We start from the raw sequence: 18281 nt of genomic DNA, 5'->3' as shown, positions 1-18281 counted from the left end.
CCTGTACTTTGTTTACAAAAATACATGGAAGCGATGTGCCAATATTGTCCATTTTCACACCTGATCTAGGACTGATAAAAAATATTGGGATTTACAAAGTTTGCACAAAATTGAATGATTCTTTCCTATTCTATGAGGTAATTTTTTTCTCTGTGAAAATGCCCATCTCCGAACTCGATCTAACGAAATCGGACACTTTCTTCGAGAGATATCATGCGCATCAGCATGGGTGTCCGCCTGACTCCTAGATCGACTTCAAATGTACTGAAACGAATTTGGTCCAAAGACATTTAAGCTTCAAGACAGTTATTCGTTTTTTGCCGTATCAAATTATATAAACCCTCAGTAGCCATCTGTCAATCAAGCTATAAATATGTTTAATTTTAATAGCATATACATTTCCGATTTTATCCCGATTTTTGGGATAAAGTGCCAATTATGTCGATATTTTTAGAATTGGCGATTTTTCTTCAAATTTTATTTATTTATTTTTTTTTTTTTTCATTTGCATATAAATTTCCGTTTTTATACCGATTTTTAGGATGCAAGTGTCGATTATGCCGACTTTTTCGAAAGTGACGATTTTTCTTGAAATTTTGTTGGCAGCCCTGCATCCCACTGTCATTGAGAATGCTAATTGCCCAAGCATTTTTTAATCTCTCTCTCACTATCTCTTCCTACCTCTCTCTCTTTATATATTTGCAAACGATGACGTTTTGCAGGAATTTTTGCTGCTATGTGAAAGTCATGAACAGTTGTTTGTTGGTAGATAGGCAGGGGCACGTAATAATTATTTATTTTGAGTGTTTTTCTTTAATTTCTCATTACTCCGAGTGGAATTTAATCAATTATGCCCACGGTAACGAGGGAATATTTATACGGACATAATCATTTCTCAAAGAAAAATTATCAAGGCGATAAAAAAATCGCCTGAACGTTTAGTCGACATGATATTTGGGATACGCTGCATCTGTAATTTTTTCCCAAAAGGTCACAGGTCATTACTGGAGGAACTTCTCACAAAATTAACGAAGACTTGGAATAAAGTTACTCGCTACTAGCCCCTAAAATTTTCCAAATACACTACCTACCTATTTTTTAGGAATTTCACTTAATGATTTAACTCCCAATTCAATTACGATTAATTCGTAATTCCCATATTTAATGTATATACATGTTTGTGCGTGTGTGAGTTTTGATTTTTTAATCAGTTTCCTGGACATAACAAAACAAATAAATTATAAAAATGAAAAGAAAATAAACAATAACAAACAAATATATTTTTGTTATAATTGAATTATCGTATCTTGCAGCACGTGTGGTCGTGCACATGTTGCTGTATATACACAACACAAACGAACAACAACGAAGACCGGACCGACCTCGAGTGTGTTGGAGAGGACAGCGAGAGAAGAACAAATGCATGATTGAGAGAAGCGAAACAAGAATTGGACGCAATGTGAGGAAAATTTTGTTGTCAGTGTTGCCACTATCGTTAATAATAATTATTCGACTAAATTGAGCTAAAACTTTCGAAAATTCCTCTTCCGACATGTTAAAATGCATTTGAAACATTATCATTTGATAAGGCCTAAACGTGCCTCATCAAAAAAACGGCTTTAGACCCTAGGTCTCTTTGGACAAAATCCGTTTCAGGACATTAGGAGTCGATTTAGCGATGTCCGTCCGCCGGTCCGTCTGCCTGTCTGGCTGGCTAGTGCGCACGATAGCCCTCGAAGGGAGTATCCGATATGATCCATACTTGGTACATCGTAATATTATTGTCAAACTTGGATCGAGTTCGGAGATGGGCAATATATCCGTCCACTCCTTCTGGTACCTCCCCGAAAAATGTCAACATTTTCAAAGAAAGTAAATAATTTTCTTCGGTTTTGCTCAAACTTTGCAAATCCTAATATTTCCACCAGTGCTACAGCAGGTGCTAAAATGGACAATATCGGTCCACTCCATGCAGTCTCGTAGCATCGCATGCAGCAGTCTCGTAGCATCGCTCGTTACCGTGATACTGGTAGCGTAGCCCGACGTCAAGGAAGTAGACCGAAGAAAACAGCAACATCAGCAGAAATGGTTCGAACAGTAAAGAAGCGACTTGATGGAAACCCGCGGCCACCATAACAGCCGCTCGTATTAATCGTCCGTGGCATCAGAATAAATGCCGAATATTATCGCGAAAATATTCTGGAGGGTGTGTTAAAGCGTTGGGCACGCAAACATTTTGACCGAAGACCTTGGACATTTCAACAAAACTCAGAACCATCGCACTCAGCACGCGCCACCCAAGAATGGTTACAAAATTAGGTTCCTCGCTGCATTTCCGTTGGACTATTGTGTCTGGAGTATTTTGGAAAGCAAAGTTGTCAATAAAAAATACCAAAGTGTCGATCACCTCAAGCAAGCGCTTCGCAGGGAATGAGCCAAAATACCACAGAGCAAAGGTGACCAATTCGAACAAATCTAAACTTATTCCAAAATTTGATGCTATTTCCGACATTTTTTGCTTTCATTCAATAATTTGTTTTTTTTTAAATAAGTTACAAAATGATGGCGTTTGACATTGTTGCAGTTTTTTTATCTCACCCTGTATATACTTTATAGGGTCTACGATGAATATTTAGGGATGTTACAAGCGGAATGACAAAGTTAATATACCCTCCTTTTCAAAGTGGAGGGTATAAATATTTATATATGAACATATGATGATAGTCAGCCATGTTGGCAACACTGTTTCAAACTATTATCTCCTCGCCTTAGTCATCTCATGACGACACCACTGACATATATGCACAGCTTAAAACAATGTTGCCAAATTTCTTTTCTATTCTCATATACTCAAGAGAGAGAGAACATAATTGAGCGAAATATTTTTTCTTGAAATGCAGAAATGAGTAGAAGTTGTCCACCTGTGTGTGAGAGCCTAAAATGGCAAACAACGTAAATAGTAGCCAGCTAGCCCATGTTTTATCTGACAATGATAAACAACAACAAAAAAGAGACGCCGCAAATTGAGAGGGAGTTTCCTTTTGGTATTTCTAAAATTTACACCTATGTGGGTATGTCTCTTCAGATAGATGTCAAAAGCAACGACATCGGCATTTTTTTTTTGTTTATACCGTTTTCGCTAACCAGTTATTTCTTTGTAGATACCTACCTATTTGGTTCATAAAAACAGAAAGTTCATATTTGAAGTGCGAGTGGACAGAATGTTACCATTTTGCCTTAGTTTTGTTATGGCTATGTATTATTGAGCAAGCAAAAAAACAAACGCAAAAAGTTAATTGCCTTGAAATTATCTATTGAATGGTTACTAAAAACTTAGTCACAGGCACACACGCACGCAACAACGTGCATGTGTGTGTGAGGAAATATCTATAGCATAGCCGAGAAGTAAACAACAAAAGCCCCACAACTACTGCTCTCTGTGGTGCGTTTTAATCGTTGCTCCATTGCTTCGGTGTTTGTTATGTTTACAACAATGTAGATGACGCGCAAGCGGCATATGATGAACATACATTTTTGAGGTTATTCAACTTAGCCTGGCATTGTTTAAATATAGGTATCATCAGTAATTTGCTTTCATTATGATTAGACAAGAAAAAAAAATGCACAAAACTACCCAATGTATTATTCATGCCATGAGTACATATCCAGTTACAATGGAAATTTTTGAAATCGGATTGATCCCAACTTTTCTTAAACAATCGGTATTAAACTTCGTTATCGGAGGTTACATCGAAATTAAGTAGATTAAACTTATATTCATAGTTCATATTAAAAAATGAAGCTCGAAATAAGTCGATCCAAGAAAACTGTCAGAATCCGCAATTCACAATATGGATGGATGGCGAGATGGCAGGATGTATTAAGAATATGGAGAACTCCAACAATCCATAACGCTCACAGAAATAAATACATTCTTCTAACTTCCAACAAAGTTTTTATGAAGCAAATAAGAAAAAAACTACGTTTGGCCAGGCCAGGAATTTTTAATACCCTCCAACTTTTTCAAGGAACTTAAAAAAATGCAAAAAAATATCCGTAGAAAAATAACTCTCAAATGTAAGCCGTTATATGGGAGCTATATAAAGACGTGCCCCTTAATAATTGTTTGTCATAGGCTATAGTACCGATTCCAAACTTCAAATACGAAAATCTGGGAAAATCTAGCAATAAACAATAAATATTCTAAAATTACATATTTCCCAGCCGCCATAAAATATCACATGTGAACAGAATTGAACTAATACCCTAACGAACCGGTTGTATTTCTTTCTCATCACAGAATAGAGAATAGATTTGACAATCGAAGAGGGAGATTGGACTCTATTCTCCTTTACAGAGAGTTATCGTTATATGGGTGCTATACGAAAATGTGGACTTGCATTCGCAATTTTTTTTTTCGTCATATGCTGAAGTACCCTTTACGAATTTCAAATACGAAACTTGAAACATTTCCGGTTAAAAACATCGCTAAAATCGTCAAAATACCGTATATTGAGAGGTACCGTTATATGACGACTATATGAAAACGTAGACCGACATGGCCTATTTATGTACGAACTTAACCTGCCTACTGGCAAAATACACATGTATTCAAAATATTAGGCTTCTATTTCAATTCGTTCCAAAGATAGCGTGATTTCAACAGACAGACGTCCGTCTATTGTGATCACGCCTGGTTCAGAACGAATTACGATAGGAAGCAATAATTTTGCACATAACAGTCTTTTGCCTGGTCAAGTTCGAAAATGGGCTTTTTCGGTCCACGATATCGTATAGCCCCCATATAACGGTACATTTTCAATGGAATTGTTTGAAATTCTACACAAGGAGTTCTGTGTGAGTACTTTACCCCCTGAAAGAGAACCGTCTACGATATCGTATATTCCCCATATAACGGTACCACCCGATATTCGGAATTTTGATGATTTTAGCCACGTTTTTCAATGGAATTGTCTGAAAATCCACACAAAAATTTCCTTCCGAATTCTTTACCTCCTGAAAAAGTATTGTCTATGTAGGTCCACTATATCGTATAGCCCCAGTACAGTACAGTCTCCCCCGATATTAGGTATTTTTCATTATTTTAGTGACATCCATCATCGGAATTGCTTCAAATTTCGTATTTGAACTTCGTTATGGGTACTTTAACCCATGACGGAAAATTGTCTATGCTAATCCATGTCTTCGTATAGCTCCCATATAACGAGATACCTCCCGATATTCTGTATTTTGATGATTTTAGAAACATTATTAACCAGAGTTGTTTCAAATTTCGTATTTGATGTTCCTGATGGGTACTATAACCATAACGCGTTAGCCATTGTGGGACATACCCAGAGGAAAAAATGTCAGAAAAAAATTTTAGTTCGCGTAGCCGGTTGAACGTACCCAGCAGAGAATATCTCTGGACCCAGAAAAGGTATTAGCACAAATTGTAGCATTTTGGAAAGGTAAGAGTGTCAGCAATAATTTGGCCCCATGATGTTCCCTATTTCGACATTTAGAGGGTTTTATAAAAAATCCGTGTCCAAAACATCGATAATTTGAATATAACTTCCAAACCGTGACCATTTACCCAATAATGTGACCACTTGTTGGATTGGTATTTCCAACGATACCTATATTGTCTACATCGGGTAAATGGATCCGTGTCTAGTCGGGTTCTTGAACCCGGACTTTTGGGTCAAAAATCTAGAGCCCCGGGTCCGTCCCCCAAGAAAAATTGGATCAGGCAAAAATACCTACCACTGGAAAAAAATTCGAAAAAAAATATTTACTAAACAAGAATTTAGCTGCTTTTTTGCTTGTTATTTTATTTATTTTTTTTATTTTCATATATCCCAAACAAAAAAATTCCAAGTCAATCCCTGAAGTAATTTTCCTAAACAATTGAGCTAAGTCTTGCACAATGTTCGGCTATTAAATGCTCTCTGACGTTAAAGTATTTATATGGCCCTAATGGACTCACTAGTTCCAATATCTCCGTATGTTTTCGTGAGAACTACTGACTTGCTACTGGCAATGTTATACGTGACTTCTGGATGCCAAGCTAATACAAAATGTCGAAAGGAAAAAGCATTGCTTGTCTAAGTCAATATTGATTGGCTATTGGCACTTCTTACAAGGGAGGTGGGTCATAAGACCCGAAAATAATAGAGGTATTTTACAGAACAGTGTTGGCATATTTGTTTGGTATATCGTAGTATTTTGTTGCTGCAAAAACCCATTATTGTTGTTTCTATAAAAATAGCGTTTGTTTATTAGTGTTTACCGAGGGTAAGGCAGGGAATACCTAGGTTTCGGATGGGTATTTAACGTTAGAAATATATTCATATGTACATAGATACCTTATTGGTGGGGGTTCTGAAATGTTACTAAGCAAATGAGAAGTTATTCATTTATATCTCCTCTGGCATCACATTACGATGGTTACGCAGAAAAACTATTCTGAACACTCTAGTAGGGGTCTTTCCACAAATTAAATTCACTCAAATGGTATTTCATACAAAAAAACACAATGAATACCTACGTACAACAAAAAACACTCCAATTGTATTTGGAGTAAAAGAGATAAATGAGCGTGTCACACATAAATTACTCATTCGCTCTGAAAAGAAAAAAACAAGTTTGGAGATTCTTTTTACAGTCTCTCTCTCTGGGGGAAAAACTTTGGGGGCAGCAAACTGCCGTCAATGTTCAAAAAGACATCGATAAGAATGTTACTATTAACAGCAACAACAACAACAACAACAAGAATAACATCTACAAGATATTTCTTCAAACTAAAGATGTTGGAGAAAAATGTTTGGAAAGAGAGCAACGGAGAGAACGAATGTCGGGCAAAACCAAAAGAAAAACTCAAATGTAATGTTATTCAGAAGAATGCCTGCTATATGTAGATATGTATGTTTGTATGACTTGACCGCTGCAGACGACAACAACGATGCCATTGAGTAGCGAGAACGAGTGAACGAGCTAGCGCACGCGACTGCGATAGAAATAAAGTAGCCGCCGTCGAAGATGAAGACGAAAAATAATAACAAAAGAAAGAACAGCACACGCACACATAATAAGCCGGGTGGGTTGCAGATACAATAAACGAACGAATGGGTAGTACAACAACAAGAACAACTAATTGTAAATATTACCTCCACCCAAGCAATAAAGAAGAGATATTTGTGTAGGTTTGTGACTTTTGCGATTTGTATTTGGGTATCTGTGTGTGTTTGCGGTGTGGTGTGTGAGAGTTTGTGTGTTTCAATGGCCTTGAAATAATGCGAAAGCGTCCCACTAAAGGAAATTTACCTATAAACAAACCAAATTACAATGAGCTAAATGACGCTCAACAATTGCAGTGTAAAAAAAGTAGCAAAGAACCTTATCTTCGGGAAGAGAAAGTTATGGGCTCGATACGAAAATTAATGTGGGAGGCATTCTTGGGTTTCTATATCTTCCCTGTTGGAAATTTCAATAATGAATCACTATTGACTTACTATAGACTTTGTCGCCAGTTCGATGATCAAGAGTAACCACCAAGTAAAAGTAAAAAACGGGTGGAAAGACCCACAAAGGTATTAGCACACATTGTAGCATTATAGAAAGGTAAGAGTGTCAGCTATAATTTGACATCAATTTTGTTGACCCGATAATGGGTCCATTTTTATACCCTCCACCATTCTATGGAGGGTATATTAGCTTTGTCATTCCGTTTGTAACTCCTCGAAATATTAATAATATACCCTAAAAAGTATATATATTCTGAATCAGAGTAAAATTCTAAGACGATCTAGCGATGTCCATATCTGTCCACGTCTTCGTATAGCCCATATATGACGGTACCTCACGATACTTGGTATTTTCATGATTTTTGTGACATTATTCACCGGACTTATTTCAAATTTGGTATTTGAAGTTCGCAAAGGGTACTACAGCCTATGACAAAAAAATCGTATGCAGGTCCACGTCTTCGTATAGTCGTTTTCGGATTTTTTTTTTTTTTGAAAATTTTCAAGTTCCTTCCAAATGGTAAAGGATATTAAAAGTTCAGCCCAACCGGAACTTAGCTGCTGTTTTTACTTATAGACTTTTTGGGGGTTTTATATAAAATCCGGGTCCAAAAAATCGATAATTTGACTATAACTTCCGAACCGCTTTAAATAGGTATTTTCATAAGATTCCTATAACATAAGAGGATCCGGGTTTAGCCCGGGAACTTGGTCCCTGGTCAGTCCAAGAAAAAATTTGTTCCACGGAATCAGGGTAAAAATACCTACCTCTGGAGAACAAAGAGCTTTTACTAAACTAGAGTTAAGCCCTACCTATTGCCATTTTGTATGAACTTGTCACTCGGAAGTCACTATTGAAATTGCCAGTAGTACGTCAGTGATTCTTACGAAGACATATGGAGACATTGGAAGTAGTGAATGAGAAGTCCATGAGGGCCATATAATTACCAAAGTAGAATGTAGAAGCTAAAGTCATTTTAAATATCTATTATCTCTGCTCAAGTTTCGTGTTTTGTTTCACTGTCAAATATCCTCAGTTTGTTTGGGGTAGGTTTGGCAGGAAAAAGGTTTCGCAAAAGTACCCTTTTTTGTCTATCTAGGCAAGCGCTACCGTGGGATGATATATACTTTTATGTTGGCCCAAAATACAAGAGCATGACTTGCAGGACATGTAGTTTCACAATGCAACACAGACGTGCAACAATGGACTTATCAAGAGCGAGTTCGGTGAAAATTTTATTTTACGTTCGTGGCTAATGGCGATTTTTGGCCTTTAGATTATTTTTTGTTGGGCTATGTTAAAGATCATGTCTATACAGACGAGCCCTCCTTCAATTGACGCCTTTGAAGACAACTAGATAGTGCGATTTTACGCCATTAGACCATTTTGTTGGGCTATGTTAAAGCTCTTTCAATAAACGCATTGGAAGACAATATTGAACCGTTTTTTTTTCGTGAGATACCTCCCAAAATGTAGTAGAGTAAAATTGAACTAGGCGAATGGGACCATTTGAGGCGCAGTCGCGGGATCGCTCTGATAATGAAAATAAAGATTTCATGTATGCAAAATCATTCTTTTAATCTTGACCAGTTTCACAGTTGGGCGCCATTTTTCGAATTTTCACTTCATCGATATAGTATGTATGACCTCCGGATGGCATTCTTTCCGACACGTGAGCTGATAATCCAGACTCCCCTAAACCTCTTAATTTTCTCTATATAGTTGATGTATTTATAAAGAATATCTACGTTACATGTACTTACCAGCAACTTTCAAGAGTTCCGCATCGACCAGATCCGTTAGATCCGGTTCTTCGCCATACCAAAATAACCATAATTCTTTGGCCGCAGCTAACGACAAGGGTGGATGTACTTTAGATGTATTGACAACTTCAAAGATGGCGTTTGGATCCGAATTGTCCTGTCGCGTGGACTGAACTCGTCGCCAAACGCATAAGATATCAGCTTGCATACATCGTGAATAGGATCGTAAGATTGGATCGTCCAGTGGATCACTGGACGCATTTGGGCGCTCACTGTTAACAAATTTGCGCCATTTTATTCCGCATAAATCAGTCTGAAAATTGAAAAACAAAGAAAAATGTTAAACAAGTGTAGAGAATTTAGGAAATTTAATTTTTCAAAAATTTTAAAAATGTATGCCGTTTTGTTTTCAAAAATTAAGAGTACATTTTACAATTTTGGGATAAAAAAATATTAAATCCGTTAAAAATTCTGTTAAAATCGTCTATACCGGGAGGTACCGTAATATGGGGGCTATACGAAGACGTGGACCTGCACAGACAATTTTCTGTCTTAAGCTGTAGTATCCATTTCGAACTTCAAATACCAAATTTGTAACAATTCCGGTGAATAATGTCGCTGAAATCGTCAAAATACCGAATATCGGGAGGTGCCGATATATGGGAGCTATACGAAGACGTGGACCTGCACAGACAATTTTCTGTCTTAAACTGTAGAATCCATTTCGAACTTCAAATACAAAATTTGAGACAATTCCTGTGAATAATGTCGCTAAAATCAGCAAATATCGGGAAGTACCGTTATATGGGCGCTATACCTATAAGGTGGACCTGCAAAGACAATTTTCTGTCTTAGGCTGTAGTATCCATTACGAACTTCAAATACCAATCTTGAAACAATTCCGGTTAATAATGTCGCTTAAATCACCAAAATACCGAGGGGGGGAGTACCATTATATGGGGACTATACCAAAACGTGGACCTACATGACCCATTTTTAATACCAAAAATCCTGCAGACATAATATACATTTCTGTAAAATTTTATCAACCTACTTCATTTCGCTCGGAAGCTAGAGTGATTTCCACAGACGGGCGGACATAGCTAAATCGACATAGAATTTTATGCTGATCAAGAATATATATACTTTGCGGGGTCTAAAATGTATATTTCGAGGTGTTACAAATGGAATGACAAACTTAATCTACCCCCATTTTATGGTGGAGGTTATAAAAATTTAACATTTCGGAGGGGATCCTGATTCCGATTCCGATTCCGTTTGTGTTTTCTTGTTTTTAAAATTAACAAATGGCACAAAAAGACTCTAGAGCACAGGCTTAAATTTATCCCCACCACAGTTCTATGAGGAAAGGGAAAAGTTCCGCAAGCTTTTTTGAGAGATTTGTCATGAATATGGTGGTATGGTTTTAAGGAATATCAATCGGGAAGTTGTAACATTGCTACACAGCGCCGCATAACAACATCAACTACGGTCAATTATTTGTTGTAAGCTTTTTTTTTTGGCTTAAGCAAGATATTTTCCCCCATGCCTATCTTGATTTCATTTGTTGCGAATTTATCTTTCTTTCTTGTCTCCCTTGGCTTTACTCCAACTTTCATTTTGGTTTTGGCGTAGGAAGAAAATAAAGAAAGAAAGATAAAATACAAACTAACTCCAAAGCATAGAGATAAAATTGTTGTTGTGTAGACGAATGGATGGTTCACCGTTTCTATGTCAAACGCACATCGACTCAATTCCCCACCGCAAGTATTGCAGCAATTTCACCACAACAGCAGTTTGTACCATTTTTTGTTCTTTACTACCCATCCTTTCATGCTTATGGGAAAACTGGGGGTTAACTTTCGCAAAAAGGAAGTGAACAAATGGAAATAAGAGTACCGATGGATGGCATATGTGGAGGAGAAAATTTTTACGGTGTACATGGATGTAATTTGTTGTCAATTTTTTTTGTTTGTTTTATTTTCGCACATTTTATTTGCTCTTTCTCTCTCTCTTCCCGGCATAGTTGGGCAGAATTTCTTGGCGGATAATAAACGTTAATCAAAACACCAATATGGCATAACAAAACTGTTTTTACTCTCATCTCTCTCAACTGTCTGTTTATTGTTTATGTAAAAATATTTTAGGTTTGCATTTTTTATCGCTATTTACAGTGTTGCCAACTAAAGTAAATAGCGGAAAATAGTTTTGGAAAATATTAAAAAAAAAAAAACAGAATCTCCAACTAATATTGTTGTACAAAACGGGGGAAAGCAATGTTTTTTGCAAGAAATCGTGCTAACTCCTAGCAAATATTTGGAACAAAGGATAGCTGGATCCCTTTGTTAATATTTTTAGGCAAATAAATACGATAGCCATAAGTATAAAGTATCAATGCACCCAGAAAAAGTCACAATTTTGTGCGATTTATTGGACCGAACTTTTTCTAAGATACTGCGACTCGTAACGTAGCAGTAAATGGAAAGCTCTGGCGTGAAATTGTACCGATCTTTTTTATACCCTTCACCATACATACATAGTATGGAGGGTATATTAAGTTCGTCATTTCGTTTGTAACTCATCGAAATAATAATTTTAGACCCAACAAAGTACATATATTCTTGATCAGCGTAAAATTCTAAGATGATTTAGCCCTGTCCGTCCGTCGGTCTGTTGTACTCACGCTAGAGTTAAAACGAATTAAGATATGAAGCTAAAATTTTTCATAGATCTGCCTTTTGTCTGCAGGGAGGTCAAGTTCGAAGATGGGCTATATCGGTCCACGATATCGTATAGTCCCCATATAACGGCACCTCCCGATATTCGGTATTTTAATGATTTCAGCCAAATTTTTCAATGGCATTGTCTGAAAATCCACACAAGGAGTTCCTTGTGAGAACTTTAACCCCTGGGCGAGAATTGTCTATATAGTTTCACGATATCGTATATCCCCCATATAACGGTACCTCCCGATATTCGCTATTTTGATGATTTTAGCCACATTTTCAACGGAATTGTCTGAAAACAAAAGTTGTTTCTTGTGAGTACTTTATCCCCTAGAAAAGAATTGTCTATATAGGTCCACGATTTCGTATAGTCCCCATATAATGGTATCCTCGATATTCGGTATTTTAGAAAGTTCAGCCAAAATTTTCAATGGAATTGTCTTAATATCCACAAAAGGAGGTCCTTGTGAGTACATAACATTCTGGAAGAGAATTGTCTATATAGATCCACCATATCATACATCCCCTATATAACGGCACCTCCCGTTATTCGGTATTTTGATGATTTTAGCCACATTTTTCAACGGAATTGTCTGAAAATCCACACAAGGATTTTTCCTGTGAGTACTTTATTCCCTCGAAGAGAGTTGTCTATATAGGTCCGCGATATCGTATAGCCCCTTATAACGGTATCCCCCGATATCCGGGGTGGCTATTTTCATGATTTTTACGACATTTTTCACCGGAATTTTTTAAATTTCGTGTTTCATGTTCGTAAGTAGGTTTGTGATAAACCGTTGGTTTTGGAAATGTGTACTACAAGTGCGCGAAAAGTACAATATTGTACTATTTTAGTACAATTAAGTATTTGGTGAACAGATAGTGCTTGAAATCTGAAATTTGGTATTAGGGTCGCTGTTCATGTGTAGTCTGGACATATGTGGTGGTTTCGAAAATGTTTGATTTAATTGTACCAAAAGTACTGAATGGTACTATGTTTGGTATTGGGTGAAGGAATAGAGGTAAAATTCAGAAATCACACTCAAATCCTCAAATTTTATATAGTTGTCACTGCTGGTGTTGAGATATGGAGGTGGTTTTGGAAATGCGCACTATAATTGTTCGAAAAGTACTAAGTGGTATTTAATTGAGATTGGAATCCCGAAATTTGATATTAAAGTCTATGTTTGTATCTGGATTTGGATTTGGGTAAAGGAATAGAGCTGAAATCCCGAAATTTGATATTGAGGTTCTGTTGGTGTCTGGGTGGTGGTTTTGAAAATGTGAACCATAATTGTTCGAAATGTACTAAATGGTACTACATTTGGTGTTAGGTAAAGGGATGGTGCTGGAATGCCGAAATTTGATATTGGGATCTCTGTTGGTATCTGGGATTGAGATATGAGGGGAGGGGGTTTGGAAATATGTACTATAAATGTACGAAAAATTCTAAATAGTACTAATTGTGGTATTTTGTGAAGGACTCGAGCTGAAACCTTGAAAATAGATATGAATGTCACTGTTGGTATATGTGGTTGAGAGAAAGAGCTGGTTCTGATAAGCGTACTATAACTGTACTAAATGATACTAAAATTGCTGATTTGGGGAAATTTGGTATCTAAGGATGAGATATTTGTACCAAAAAGCCTGACTCGAACTTTTTCAATGAATCTTACATTTTAAGGTGGACTTCATCCTTCTAAAATGATGTCTTGCGGGAGAATTTTTAATAAATCGATGTCCAATCTAAAAAATGGACCAAAAAGATCCATTTGGTGACTCCGTTACAAGTGTAATATTCACTTTAAATGTGGAAGAGTTTTTAGTTTTTTATACCCTATACCACAAGGTGGTCAGGGTATAATGTCTTTTTGCATTTGTTTGTAATAGGCAATAGGAAACTGGATAGACCCGCAGTTCCTTTTGGTGATCTGCATAGAATCACTTTCTGCGTCGATTTATGCATATACATCCGTCCGTCTGTCCATGTATTTTTGTAAACAAAATACAGATCGCATTTATTGCCCGATCCAGATGAAATTTTGCACAAATCATTTGTTTGACCCAAGGATTTGTTTGACACATAAGATTTATTCACATTTAAAGGCTGGAGTGCTCTAACGATAGCCACTTGTGGTTTTCCAGCCAAATATAAAGAAATCACACTATCACGCTTGAATTCCATCACGAATAACTTTTTTTCTGGAAAATTTTCACCAAAATGCTTTTGTACGCTTGTAAATAATATAATGAGCTGACACTGGAATAATTTTAACAGTTGTCGAACGAGTGGCTTTGAAATGTCAGCGGTCTGAAATTGGTTGCAGGTTTTTCATCTCACCCTGTTTGTATATTCTCATTTTCTTAGAACAATTCTAGTTTATTTGAATTAAATTATAAAAATACCTACTACTGCGGAATGCCGATAGAACATTGTTTTGAAAAGAAGTCTGCATTTAGGTTTTCAATATTTGTTTATTTAATCAAATTAACAAAACAATTGGTGCCATATGCGATTATGGCATTTATGAACGTACAACCCATTCAGGTATGGCTTCTTTCATATAACTTTCTAAAACCTATCCTGGTATTAATTGTACCATAAGTTCTACGCCTATTTATAATAAAAAAATATAAATATTATTCTATTATTTGAACAATCAGTTAATTGTGTAAAGGTGTGGTGTGTGCGATTGTTCATATTCCGTTTATTAACACCGGATACAAAGCCGTTATTCAGATTGGAATATTGTAATATTTTCAGAATGAAAAACATTTGTATCCCCCCACCAGCTTCTATCTGTAAACGAAATATAACATTTCATCATATGGAGGTCAATATCACCAACAACAACAATTGTTGATCGTAAATGGAAAAGGAAAAATAAAGCTCTCGCAAAGTGCCACACACATGCAGTGGAGAGAGAAGAACACAGTCAAAACTTGCACATTCGATAAAAAAACGTCAGCGGGCAAGTAAGATAACAACACCTGTTCCTACCGTGACAGCAGCAACAGCAGCGGAGGTTATTGTCGTTCGTTTGTTCGTCGCCAATGCTCTTGTTGTTGTTGCTTTCTTTCCAACATTTATGCTATTTTAACTAAAACAGCAACAGTTATAGCAGCAGAGTAATCTAAACAATTGTCCACCACACACACACGCACACACGTCCCCAACTGGAGAGAAGACTAGACAAACAAGTTTATAACAGCAACCGCACCAAAACAAGTCAAAAGTGGCATATCTCTCATAATAGTAATCGGAACAAACACTCTCACCGATTATCTTTCTCTCTCTCTTAAACTGTTTTCATGTACAACGCACTTCTATAAATAGATTTGTATACAAACGAACTCATCATAATAGGGTCAACACTTCGTAGATTTGAAAAACACCCAAAATATTTACAGAGATTCGTTAGAAAAAAACTACATCATTTATCAATTTTAAGAATTTCAATACTATACCTTTACCGAATACAAAATGCTGTACCATTTAGTACTTTTCGTACAAATATAGGACGGATATCCAGAACACCGCCAAATTTTAAATACAAATACCAAATTTTATAATTCCAGCCCATTCTGCAATATAAGTAAAACGTTTGCAAAGTAACCTAAATGGAGTGAAGAATTTTCCCCATGTTCATAATTCTTTGAAATTTTCGGACTAAGATTCCTTAGCGAATCAGCTACGACGTTTGAACCTAGTATGACCAAAAAATACTCTCCAAGCTATAAAAAAACATTTCATTCATAAATTCTTTTGTATTTTTTTTTTTTTTTTTTTTTTTTTTGAAACAAATTTTGACAGTTTACTATGTCATAAGCATTTTTCAAAATATCCCTTCGTATAAACGAAGAACGGCATCAAAAGATTTGTTTCGAAAAAAAATATTTAAAGCAAAACCATGACGACATACATTTTCACTTTAAGTACTAAGGTACTAGAAAAACAAAAAAAAGAAGCAAATATGCTATTTGTTGTTTTTGCTTGTTGTATATATCTCACAGATGGGTAACTACACTACTAGGCTACTTACCAGGGCAAAAAAGTTGGTATGGCAATCCTCCAAACTTGCGCCGTTTGTCTGATGTGATTGATGCGTCATAGTTCATAGATTTCAACAACAATACAGCAGCTCCTCATTTTCTTAATTATCATTAAGGTTTTGTTTTGTTGTTGCGTTTGCGTTTGTTGATAAATAGGCTATAAGCGGCGGCGTTAGCGGCCACAAATAAAGACACATAAACATACACACAACAATGAAAAACCAAAACAAATACGGTAATGTACGTTCGCACACACACGCGCGCACTCTCAACAGCAACAACGTTAGGCTTGATGACAGGTAGGGTAGTGCGCTGAGTGAGTGAACGAATGAGATTTCGACGGCGATGTTGTGTCTGCGGCGGCGATATATTGACGAAAACGAGTTTAAAACGCAACGACGACGCGTTTTTTGTTTTCTTGTTATTGATGTGATGTTTTGTAGAGTTGTAGTTGTTTTTATTTTATTGTTGTTATTGAAACGTTATATTTATTTGTTTTATTTTTTAAATCTTTATTGTTGTATTTTTTAAAGCTCTTCTCTTCCACTACTATTCAAATGAAAATGGGCAATTTGGTCATACATTTTTGTAGTAGTTGTTTGGTTTTTTCTTTTGTTTGCAAATTTTATTATTCACCATTGAGATTTTCACTGTAAACTGTTGCTGCTGCTAATGCTCTTTACACTTATTATCCGCTTGACTATAATGTAACAAAAAAAATAAGAACAACAAATTTAATAAAATTTATTCCGTTTCATTCAAGTAACATATTAATGTATTTTGATAGTCATTCGAATTGCATCATTTCAGTTTATTGTTTCTTTAAGGATTTAAATTACTTTTCACTTATTTCACAAATTACTTAGCACCAATGATGCTCGAATTTTTTATTTTTTAACAATTTCCACTACACCCCCCTTAACATCAATACCCCTAGTTGTGGGCGCTAAAAAATCACACAAAATAACACTATAAATTTCATTTATGTCCCCCTTTTTATTTTTCTTCTTTCCACTACAAAAACACTCAATTTTGCATTGTTTTTTTATTTTCCTCTTATTTTTTTGTTTTCTTTTTTACACAAAAACACGTTTAATAATTTAGTTTATTTGTTTATTTGCCGTTCTTGTCACGTCGCTGGGGTCTGGGGGCGGTTTGTTAATAATAAACGTCAATATACCCACCAACCAAATGCCGTTCGTTTGATCATTGTTTTCTCTCGTTTTGTTCTTGTTTTCTTTTCTCCTATTTCTACATTTTTATTTTTCATGTTATTCTTTTACCTTACTTTTATTTTGGTTTTTGTTTTGCTCACAGTAATCTGGCGAAAAAATAAATACAACATGAACGTGAAGAACACAGAGAGAAAGAGAGGAAGCAATCAATGAACGAATGAGTGAAACCGTAATATTTCTTGTTGGTCGGCTGAGAAGGGAAAAAAACACACACATAAACAACAACAACTAGACTAACGCAAACTCATTTCAATGAGAGAAGAGAGCCAACGAAAAAGGTGCCGAATCAAAGCAGAGCAGAGGAAGAAGAGTAGTCTCAACACAAAAAAAAACGTCATAAACCAAAGATGAGAGCAATATTTGTCATTTTCTGTGTTCTGTGGGAGTGTGTTGTATATTTTTCTACATAGTAGATTAAAATGATTTGGTGTGGTTGTTGTTGCTGTTATTACTGCTGCTGTTTGTGGTTGATATCGCAATGTAGACGACACCACCAACCCGACAAACAAAGATAATACAATAACGATATGAAAAACAGAAAAACAACACAAACTTTTTTTATTACACACTATAGTAGTTTCTTGTTAAAACATGTTGTTGGTATAAGTAAGTGTGTACGTGTGTGTCTGCACAGTAAAGTTGTTGCTGTATATTTTGCTCAGTCGATTAGTATGTTGCTACATACGTTTGATATTAACTTGCACTTGTTGTTGTTGCTGCTGTTGTTGGCATTTCTTAATTTTTTCTTTCAATTTTTTTTGTCTGTGGGAGAAGAGTTCACACAAATCAACTGGCCGTAGGCTCATCCAAACTAGGGCTGGGCGATACAGAGAGTGAGAGAGAGAGGAGGGAGTGTGTTAAGCCGTGTTTATTCTATTATTTTATTAAATTTTAACACCCTTTTTTATCCGAGGGGGTAGTTTTCACTTTTAATTCCTTAATGTTTCACATGAAACGACAACGTCAACAAACCACTT

The 18281-nt window shown here is 36.0% G+C and overlaps 1 protein-coding gene across 11 annotated transcripts in view; it reads right to left on the bottom strand.

The window, feature by feature from the left end:
• Nucleotides 1-18281, bottom strand: part of LOC101887516 (mediator of RNA polymerase II transcription subunit 13) — a 41530-nt gene that overhangs the window by 16138 nt on the left and 7111 nt on the right. For 10 of the 11 annotated variants that reach the window (XM_059125952.1, XM_059125951.1, XM_059125950.1 and 7 more), the window contains exons 2-3: nt 16060-16769; nt 9291-9603 (exon numbers count right to left, since the gene is read on the bottom strand). In XM_059125952.1, coding sequence (XP_058981935.1) covers nt 9291-9603; nt 16060-16128 — 382 coding nt within the window. In that variant the 5' untranslated portion in view covers nt 16129-16769. Of the gene's footprint in view, nt 1-9290; nt 9604-16059; nt 16770-16908; nt 18278-18281 lie in introns of those variants that run through there. The other variant, XM_059125958.1, reaches the window with a different exon arrangement.

The sequence above is a fragment of the Musca domestica genome, unplaced genomic scaffold, assembly GCF_030504385.1.
Source record: "Musca domestica strain aabys unplaced genomic scaffold, Musca_domestica.polishedcontigs.V.1.1 36, whole genome shotgun sequence".
Taxonomy (NCBI): domain Eukaryota; kingdom Metazoa; phylum Arthropoda; class Insecta; order Diptera; family Muscidae; genus Musca; species Musca domestica.
This window is presented reverse-complemented; position numbering and strand designations above follow the sequence as displayed.